The sequence below is a fragment of the Cicer arietinum genome, chromosome 1, assembly GCF_000331145.2.
Source record: "Cicer arietinum cultivar CDC Frontier isolate Library 1 chromosome 1, Cicar.CDCFrontier_v2.0, whole genome shotgun sequence".
In the NCBI taxonomy this organism is placed as follows: Eukaryota; Viridiplantae; Streptophyta; class Magnoliopsida; order Fabales; family Fabaceae; genus Cicer; species Cicer arietinum.
Window position 1 is genome coordinate 1,953,054 of NC_021160.2, and position 11,032 is coordinate 1,964,085.

An 11,032-nucleotide genomic window follows, 5' to 3' on the forward strand; every position below is an offset into this window, starting at 1 on the left:
AACTTAATTTTCAATTTTATAATTTAATTAATAATATATATAATTTACATATAAATAATTGTATACTATAAAATTGTATGTCATATAATTTAAAGTATATTAAATTATCTCTGTCATATAATTTAAAGTATATTAAATTATCTCCATATATAAAGAAGAGAAGTTTGAGATGGAACTAAAATCTCCGGTAATGGCCGATTTTGGCGGACTCTTGCCCTCCAAATAATTTACTAAAATGACTATACATATATATTTAAGTATTTTACTTGTTAAATGTATTTGTCTTTTCACATAATATACGTATATGATTATTTTATATGTTATCACAAGATTCATAATATCATAATTTTCCTTTGTTTCATGATTAAATTTTATTTTATTACACCAATTTGATTAAAAATAAAAAAAAATATATATAATGGAGTTTTTTTATTTAATGAGTCCCCGTAGAAACCTTGGAGATCCACGAGAACAGTGAGGAAGAAAAAAACTCTCTAATTCAGAGAACAAGAACACATGTAGGGGACATTTTGAGTAATGAGTCCACTCCTGCTGCCCCATTCACATATATAAGAAAGGAAAAAGGCAAAATCACATCAAAAGAGCAATTGACGAAGTGGATTATCATAATTTGTTTTACATATAAAGAGCAAAAAAAACACAGTACTGTATATCAATTTTATATTTACAATTAATCAAAATAATTGATTTTATGATCACATTATATGATTATTATCGTTATCATAAAATATTTACGCAATCATATACTGATCGTTAATATAAAACTACTACACCAACAAACATTAAGACTTTGTTTGCAAGTTTGATAAAAATAATGAAAAAATGCCTTCGAAGAAAAGAAAATAAAAAATGAAATGAATGAAGAGTTATAAAAAAAGATGATTTTAAGAGATTTATTTTTATTCATAATATAAAATCTCTCCATTTTAAAGAACTCAAAAAATTTATTAAAAAAAGTTTTAAAAAGATTTTGAAAAACAAATATAAATTATTTATATTATTTTCATATTTATATTAATTAAAATTATTTTTATTATATACAAAATTATTATCTTAAAAAATATATAAAAACTTCCCCTCTTTCAAAAGAAAAGTTTGGTAGTTTATGTACATATGAGATAGCATCAATATTAATTAATAATAATTAACATGAAATATTTCCATAATAGTATTTGTTGGAAATGCCAAAAAGGAAATACAAAGAAGGAAAAAAGTATATATAAAAAAAAAACGACGACGCCGAATATACAACTTACAACACTACAACCAACTACTCCCATTTTAACCCATTCTTCACTCTTTCTTTCTCTCTCTACAAAACACACACTCTCACTCTCTCTCTCTCTCTCCAAAATCTCTCTCTCTCTCTCTGCCCTCACTAGCGTATGGTTACAGATCAGGCACCACCAACCATTTACGTTTCGGATTTGAACTTTGAATGGCTTCTGCTCCATCCTCTTCTCCATCTTCCTCTTCTTCTTCCAAACTATGCTTCAATTCTGACTGCAAAGACTTCAAGTCCGAAAGACCTAAGAAAGGTTGGAGACTTCGTACTGGTGACCTAGCCGAACTTTGTGATCGTTGCGGGTTAGCAATTTTCACTCTTTTGTTGACTTTACACTTTTTCCTTTTTTATTTTTCTACAAGATATATTCCTCTTTCTTTCTATATTGTTTCTTTATTATTTTATTTATAAAAAAAATTAAAAAATTATATTTTTTTTACGCTACTATTTCTGTTTTCTTTTTCTTTTGGAAATTTGATTTTGGAGCAAGTTACACGTGGCCGGTTGGTTGATAAATTGGGATTAGCTTAGGATTACTGGTTTGGGTTATTCTTTCTGCAAATTTGGATAAAGTTTACTGCTTTACTTTGTTGTCTTCAATTTTTCCCGTTTTAAAGTATATTACATCGTTCTGCAACAATAAGTTTTATTGTGCTGTAATTTTGAATTGGTTTTGAACGAAAAGAGACAAAAGGGTCCCTCCTTTTTCTATGTTCAGTCTATTGGTAGTTGGCAATGGGTTACATTTACAATCTGGATGTACACCCTCCTATAAAAATAAAAAAACCTTTTATTTTCCAAGTTGTGACAGTTATACGTCACTGAAATATTGGTAGTTTTCTAATTCCATTGTGTTTTTATTTGAGGGTAATTTTAGAATATAGACTAGGCTGGTGCTTCTCAAGTTATGTGGCTTTGGATTCATACCTGTTTCTTGTCGATATGCCGATCGGGCCAATAGATTTTTAAGAGCTGTTGTTCTTAATGTTTTTTGCTTGAGTGTATGCATGTGGTGGCATAGTTTTATAGTGTGGAAAGTTTCTTGGTGTTGTTATATTGGATGCAGTGTGATCCATATGTGGTATGTGTACTGTTTCTGTTTTTGCTATTCAAACCCCGTTCTTTTTCTTTGTAACACTTGTCATCCAAAAAGATTGCCATCTACTGCACCTCTTGTTTGTTGCCTATCAAATTCAAAGGAGAGTTCTATTGGACAGCCATAAGATCAGTAATGATTTATATTGCCAAATGTTGGAAAAGGAAATGGTATTAAGAGAGAGAAGAAAAGTATAGTTGAGATGAGAATGATCGGTGAAGAGAAAAAAAATGGGAACTTGATATAGAAGATTCCGATTCAATGAAACCAACAAGAGGCAAAGTCCTCTTCACGAGGGATTTTCTCACTGGACAACTGTCAACTGAACAATTGAGTTTCTGACAATTCTCATTGTCTGCCTCTGCCACAATCTCTCTCAACTTTTAACAGTTTGTAAGGTTTTTTTATTAGGTTTTAATGTTTGAGATTGACCGTATTGTTCGATTCACCATTCATTTTCGCTGTTCGTTAATGATAGAAACAACACATAAATAAATACATTGTGGTTTATTGTACTACAACTACAACTTGATAAAGAAGGTCTTGATCAAGAATTTGATTGATCATATGTAAATATCTGGACCTGTTGCTTATGTTATGTTATGTTTTGATATTATTTTCTTACATGATGCTTATGTTCTATTCCTTCAGTAAAATTGGTTGTTTTTGTGATACTTAGTTCTGCTTTTGAAGAAGGGAGGTTCTGTGACCTTTTTCACGCAAATGCTTCTGGTTGGAGGAATTGCGAGACTTGTAGGAAGGTGATTGATCTTTATTTTAGTAGTTTAAAGTGCTTGTTGATGTCACCATGTTAGATGCAAATATTTTGAATAGGCTTCCTAAGTTAAGTTAGATTATTTTTATAACTAATTTATAATTCTTTGCAGAGGATTCATTGCGGGTGTATTGTTTCAAGTCACACCTTTGTGTTGTTGGATCCAGGAGGAATTGAATGCTTTACATGTGCCCGCAAAAATATTATTTTGGTAGGTTTTTCTATTGTTGTGAGGACTCATATTCCTCTATCTCTCCCTCCCAATGCACCATGCATTTTATTGCATGAATGTCTTCTGGGTTATATGCATCCCCTTTTTTCTCCCATTTCTAGTGAAATGAACTCAAGAAGTGTTCTCATTTCATTGTTAATTGAGAATACGGGAAATATCCTTTTCATGCAAAATAAAAGTTTCCTGGACAGTTAATCTGAAAAGAACCACTTTATGTGAGAAATATGCTACAAAGTTGAAATGTGTTGAAGCTGAAAAGAACCAATTGTAAATAATTTTCTCAATGAAATTAATTATATTGAATACTGCATTTGTTACTGCTTTAGATTTTTATTTAATTTCTCTTCCCTGCTCTTTGGGCTAAATTATGGTTAGACATGTCTGCTATGTTGAGATTTTATTTTGACACTTGTCTTAAATTGAATCTGTCCTTTACTTTCCATTTCGGTTCCTTTTACGGCCAAATTTTTTATGGTACCACTGCTATTTTGGTTTGGGTTTGTCTAACTTTCTAGATATCAATCCAGTCTGGGCTTGCATTTGTTTTATTGCCCAAGGTCTAAAAATCTTCTTTCCCTCTTAGTTGCTCTTGTAAACCCCCTTGTCATTTTTGGCTTATATCTTTAAATCACGAACAAGCAAATGACTTGTAATTTTTGGTTGTGGCATGATTGTATGATATCTTGTTATTGAATCCTGGTTGGATGCAACATTTCTGGCGTAGTGACTATGCTCTTTATCTGTTATTTGTATCTCAGCCATCTAACCTGCCGTGGTCACAATCTTTTTCTCTTCAAAATCGTTTATCGGAGAGACTTAGAGACTTATCTGCCAAAAATTGGAGTCAGTTAGCTGGATCAGGACCTGTACCTTGGAAGCAAGCACCCAGTTTGTTCAATCCAGCTTCTTCATCTGACCTGCCTCCAGATGGGCACTCTCTAGTTGAATTATCAAATAACTTTGACAAAATTTATGGCAATGAAAGGTTACCCGCCTCATCCTTGGAAAAGAAAAATGAGGATTTGTCTGGAATACCAGCTAATTGGAACGTCAAACTTGGTTCAAGGGAAATGGTTCTTATGAATGGTAATGCAGGCTTTGACCTACTTTTGACTGTTTTCTTTTTCAGTTATCAGATTTAGGAGGTAGATGAATCTATTAAAAACAAGGAGATGGTTACATAACCGGATTCTTTGGTTTATTGTAGGAATGAGGAATGAGGACAAATCAGGACCGTGTTTTAATATGTGCCAACAACCTCATTCTCTGAAGGAAGATTCATCTTCTCAACCATTTGGTTTATCTGTAACTTATTCATCCCCAAATGAAAGAAATGGTCAAATTGGGGTAACTGGAATTCATCCGCAACCAATTCCACCTCATCCAGGCAAGCAATATAGTGGCACTATGCACTTAGCTCCTGACTCATCAGGTGAAGCTCATGTTCGCAATGGGCGACCTCGAGCAGATGCTCGAGGAAGAAGTCAGTTGTTGCCACGATACTGGCCCAGGTGTACTGATCTGGAGCTACAACAAATATCTATAGAGTATCCTTCAAATCACATTGATTATTACGTTGGTTTACATTTATTATAATGCACTTTATGTTTCAATTATGTATAAATTGCTCTTGGAATGTATAATATCTTAACTTCACCGAAGTTCTAATTCTGTAATAACTCCCTTGTTTCAAAAGACCTTGAGTGCTAGTGATGCTGGGCGGATTGGGCGTTTGGTGCTACCCAAAAAGTGTGCTGAGGTTGGTCTTGAGATCCTCTCTTCAAGATATTTATTGGAAAGTATTTTTGGATTATGTACGTGTTTTGTGGATGCTTTATGCCCATGGTAAATTGAATTTATCGTGATTACCAATTGGTTGTCTGCCTTTTCTAATGCCAGCATGCCATAAATATTTTGCTTTGCCCTATAATTGTGTACACTGATAAGCTCCTAGTTTGGAATGTAAATTAATGTTTACCGTCCAATGAGGCGCTAATTTCTGTGGCAAGTTCTTATGGCATGATAATGTTATTCTTCTATCACTTGTATTTCTCTGGAAAGTAATGACTTTCAATAGATTGTAGAAACCAGGAACAGTTAAATTGCATTAAAAATAATCAGGAAGATTGTCATCGCTGGAGCAGCAGAGAGTAGGAACCAAGAAAACATTGATGTGAGAAACATTTATTGGCCATAACTGATCATATGAATGGAAAACAACAAATAGAAATCCCCTAAATTGCACGCTTAAATGAATTTACAGAGTCTTGCTTGATTACTAGAGGTTCTATATGTGGGCTCATCATTGTTCATCGCTCATTTTTTCAACCAGGTTGGTTGGAGGGATGATTGTGAGAGAGGATTGAATAATATTATTTCTTTAAGAGGTTTTGAAATGAGCGGAGAAGACTCGCAGAAAAATTGGTACTGAGAGTTGATGAGATGGTTTGTTAGATGATCTAAATTCTAATCAGTAGAGGTTGAGGGAGACCAAGAAAAACTATGGGTGAAATTATTGCGAGATTTAGTGGTATATGGTCAATCTTTAACTTAATGTTTGGTAGGGATTCTTGCATCGTTTAATCCATAAAGCCAACTACACCTTGTACGGATAAATAGATGTCTTGGAAGTCTTTGTTGAGCTAATGTTTTTTATCCTTGTATTCTTTTCTTGGAACCGGAAGGATGTGTGTGTTGTCGTCTAATCTTCCCAATGTTCATATACTTTAAGAAAATGGAAAGTATTATCCTTCATTAGCATGTTGCAACTGTATCTTATTAACTACGGATAATCAGACTGTTTCCATGATATATAGTGATGTGATCTTTACACACTCGTTATATTACTTTGGATTGCTGTGTGGATTTGTTGGACTAGGCATTATCAATAGTCTGTTGTACGTTTTCCATGGCATGACCACCTTATTTTTTTCATGAATATTTAATAACAGGTTATATTATAACATTATATTTTGTTCCATGAAACAGACCTACTTCCCACCAATTTCTCAGCCTGAAGGGTTGCCACTTAAAATCCTTGATGCAAAAGGGAAGGAATGGATATTTCAGTTCCGCTTCTGGCCGAATAACAACAGCAGAATGTATGTTTTAGAGGGTGTAACTCCATGCATACAATCCATGCAGTTGCAAGCAGGTGACACAGGTAAGACACTGTCATGAAGGAAATTCATGTGTTGGAAGATCTAGAGCATTCTTTTTGTTTCCTTCCTGCTAAGAAAACTTAATAAGCTTCATGAGTCGGATTTGGATGAACCTTCCTTGTGGCATTCGTTTAGAATTATAGGTTTACGGTTGGAAAGAAGAAAATGAAATAAAGATGTCAAATAATAGCACTGAATATGTTATTTGAGCGTAATATTCAATAATTTCTTTACCTGTATTAGAAGTATATTTGTGCATATGTAATACCTATATTTCTTGTATTTTCTGTGCAGTAGAATGGGCCTTGGGTTCTCACTGGATCCCAGACTGGACTTCACATAGTTATTATAAACTTTCTAGATACATCTTTTAATTAAAAGCTGTTTTTTTATAAAAAAAAACTCAAACTAAACGGGCCCTTTGTAAGGAATCAGAACAATCAACATATTGTATGATAATCCAAAGATATTCTTAGTATCTCTAGCAACCCTGTCTACTTCAGAGCGATTCAAAATCTGAACTTAATTCAAATATTTACTAGGTCATTATGCTTGAAATATCGCCTCAAATAATCCCTGTTGAATCCTTATGTCGTACGTGCTTTCGTGTATTCTCCCCTCCCATTTTATACTGTGTTGTATCACCATCTTGTTTTGATTGTTTAGTTGGAAGTTAGTGTTCTTGTGTTGTGGCTGACCTGAATTGATTTTCTCAGTAACATTCAGTCGGTTGGAGCCAGAAGGGAGGTTGGTTATGGGATTTAGAAAGTCTACAAGTACTATGCCATCTGATCAGGTAATATCTACATTGTATAATTGTCCGAGTTATGTACATAATAAGTGTTAATTTGTATGGTTGAATGAAACTAACTTCAACTGTAATTTATGCGCGAAATTTGTTGGAAATATGTACTGAATCAGCATTTGCTTTGATATACATTTTTTTGGATATGGTGTGACTGTTATGCCCTTCTGTAATTTCTGGTTTCAATTTTCATATGCTGTATGGATTCAGCGTAGGGTCCTGCGGCTAATATTATAGTTGTGGGTATTTTCTAATAAAGGATAGTTCATGAATTTATAAATCATTTCTTAATTTTGTTGAATGTAATGTATATTTAATACATACTATATATATTTTTATTTAGTTTGGTGAAATTTTGAATGTCTACTGAGGAAGTACATCTGTTTGCATATTTTTTTCTTTTTGCAGGATAATGAAACCAATAAGACTGGAAATGGATTTTCTGCACACGGAGAAGTTAGTATCAAATAACTAACGGCGTTGTAATTGCTAACTTTTTTCATATAAGTATTCTCATACTTGGCTGCCTTTTTCATCTGTCGCTTAGGTTGAATTGGTTGATCCTAGTTCTTGGTCAAAAGTTGATAAGTCGGGATACATAGCAAAAGAAGCACTAGGGAGCAAATCTTTAATCTCTAGAAAGAGAAAGAACAACATATTGGGTTCAAAAAGTAAACGTCTAAAACTTGATAATGAGGATATAATAGAACTTAAGATTACATGGCAAGAAGCTCAAGGCCTGCTCCGCCCCCCTCCTAACCATGTTCCAAGCATTGTGGTGATTGAAGGCTTTGAGTTCGAGGAATATGAGGTACATTTTCTCTTGCTTTGTTTCTGAAATGGTTTTAACTTTTGACCTGTTAACCCTTTTTGACTTCTAAAACGTACTCAACTTTTTTGGTCTTAAATGTAACCAAGTATAACTTACTATTACCTATTTAATGATGTTTATCCTAAAATACCCTTCAAGTAATATGTTATCTTCCAATAACTCTTATCTTCACGGAACAAGTTCCCATGAATGCCACTTTGAAATGCACTTGTATTTTTATGAGATCAAGAAGATTAATTGTATTTAACTAAATTTCTTAATAAGTGTGAAGTTAGTTATTTTTTTTCTATAATCAAGACCCAAGGGAATATACCGGTAATAAAAATTAATATGCTTTCATCTTTGGGTAGTAATTCTGTGCATCCTTTGGTTATGTAAAACTTACCAAATTATTATTATGATGTGTCCATGGTGCAGGTAATTAGTTCTTCCACCAATGCTGTCTTAGTTGAAATGTAGTCAATCTTTCATGTTATAAGACTTGTAATTAGAATTATGAAAGTTCATAAGTCATAGGCTGAGCAAAAAGGGAATGAAAGTGATGAAGGACAGTTGCATTGTGCATTCAATTACCATGAATGTTCTTCAACTGGTTTTAGTTGAGGATTGTGCATTCTTGATCTTCATATTCCAAAACCATTCTTCATCCTTGCCATCCTGTAGCCAGTGAACATAGATGCATTCTTTGTTGAAGTCACTTGACTTGTGCTTCCAATATTGGATTGATATTATTTTGCCTTTGTTGTAATCTTTCTTGGTGTTTTATTCAATTAAAAAATTTATGACTTGCTCTGCATTGTGGAAACCTTTATGCTGATAATGCTTTTACAGGATGCTCCGGTGCTTGGGAAGCCAACTATTTTCACGAGTGATAATATGGGGTAAATAACTCATCCTTGATTAGGTTTTGATCAAATTGTGTTGGTCGATTTTAATTTTTACACATTTGGTCTTTTGTATGCGTAACATGCCTACTGAAAACCTAAGATCATCATAATTGATTACGACAACAGTTTGGCCGTTTCAAAAAAAAATTGATTACGACAATGGCCATAATGTTTTGGATTTGTTTGTGTTGTTGCTCTCACCTGGAGATTAGCATTGAATTTTGAATGTTTATGAAGGAATGTTATGTATGTTTTTTTTTATTGTTGTGCATGTTTTATCATGTAATTTCTAAGAAAGACATGATTTATGCACGCACATACATATATAATTTAATTAATTTCTGATTTAGACTGGCTGATTTATTTTTTGTAATTAACTAAGTAAATAAATTCTAGCTATGTACTTTATTTTCCAGTGAAAGGATTCAGTGGGCTCAATGTGAAGATTGTCTGAAGTGGCGCAAATTGCCAGCATGTGCGCTTCTTCCATCAAAATGGACGTGTTCTGATAATTTATGGGATCCAGAAAGGTATGAGAGTGATTCATTTTCTAGTTAACATATCCTTCCATATATAGGATGCGATTGGTGGTGAGAAAATATAAGAAATGGAATAAGTTTTTGAGAATTTGACTGTACCAACCCATGCATCATGTCATGATACATTGTAAATTTTCATGCTCTTCCTGTTAACTTATTCCATGCTTATTTGCAAAAAGTACATCATGAACCTATTTAAATATGTAACCGATACGATGGTGTTTTATTTTTATTTGTAAATCCTCTTTGCTGCCAGATCTTCTTGTTCAGCTGCACAAGAGCTTACAGCTGAACAACTTGAGAATTTGTTACCCCCTTGTAATTCAGGTTTGAATTGTTTTATTCCTTTCCTTGAACAAATGTCTCAGATTCCTTACAAGTGTATGAAAACTACTTGTTGATTGCATTTTTTTGGCAGCTGTTTCCAAGAAAATGAAGGCTGCTAAGTTGGACCCCGATAATGCCGATGCTTTGGAGGGACTTGATACCCTTGCAAATCTAGCTATCCTGGGGGAAGGTGAGGCTCTCCCGACATCTTCCCAGGCCACGACTAAACACCCACGACATAGACCTGGCTGCTCTTGCATTGTGTGCATCCAGCCTCCCAGCGGAAAGGGCCCCAAGCATAAGCAGACATGCACATGTAATGTCTGTCTAACGGTGAAACGTCGTTTCCGTACCCTTATGTTACGACGTGAGAAGAAACAATCTGAAAGAGAAGCAGAAACAACACGTAAAAAGCAGCAGCAACAGCATTCCCAGCAATTGCCTTCATCTGAAATTTTGCTTGATGACGATTCCTTGCATAATAGTAATACAGGCGATAGTAGCCCAAACCAGAACAAGGAGGGTAATGATGGTTCTGATGATGATCCTCACAGGATAAAATCATCTGTGTCTCCATTCAAAGGCCAGATCGACCTCAATATCCAGCCGGAGCGAGAAGAAGAATTATCACCAGGTTCAGATTCTGGTGGTGTGATGAAACTACTCCATGATGCTACTGAGATGTATATCAAGCAGCAGCAGAATGTGTTGAACTCTAGTACAGGTGATTCATCAGGAAGTCAGTCACAACAGGTAGCAGATGGAGTGAGGGAAGAGAAACTTAGCAACGGTGTTATTACTCATGGTAGCAGTAGTCATAATGCTAATAAGGAACATGATCAATCTTTGTCTATGAATGTGTGAAAATCGTATTTGCGCTAGCGTAATCGACGTGTTCTTGCAAAGCTTATCGAAGTGGGGAAATATTTTTCTGTAATTCATCCACTTTGGCGTCTTATTTTTCATGTTTGTACATAAAGAGGGGTAGGAAAAAAAGGGAAATTGGTGAAAAAGCAAACTAAAATATTCTGGTAATATAAGTGGACGTGATAGTGATTATTTATGTAGGGAA

The 11,032-nt window shown here is 34.1% G+C and overlaps 1 protein-coding gene across 1 annotated transcript; it reads left to right on the forward strand.

Annotated features, from left to right (window-relative positions):
* The first annotated feature begins 1,272 nt into the window (after positions 1 to 1,272).
* On the forward strand, positions 1,273 to 11,023 carry LOC101500251 (B3 domain-containing protein Os07g0563300-like). Its single transcript, XM_004485654.3, has 14 exons — positions 1,273 to 1,608; positions 3,082 to 3,163; positions 3,290 to 3,388; positions 4,168 to 4,495; positions 4,617 to 4,956; positions 5,072 to 5,168; positions 6,398 to 6,572; positions 7,287 to 7,366; positions 7,784 to 7,831; positions 7,923 to 8,186; positions 9,039 to 9,088; positions 9,511 to 9,624; positions 9,890 to 9,960; positions 10,052 to 11,023. Exons 1-14 carry the CDS (start codon positions 1,460 to 1,462, stop codon positions 10,822 to 10,824), a joined length of 2,670 nt encoding a protein of 889 aa, XP_004485711.1. The 5' UTR covers positions 1,273 to 1,459; the 3' UTR covers positions 10,825 to 11,023.
* The last annotated feature ends 9 nt before the right edge of the window (positions 11,024 to 11,032 follow it).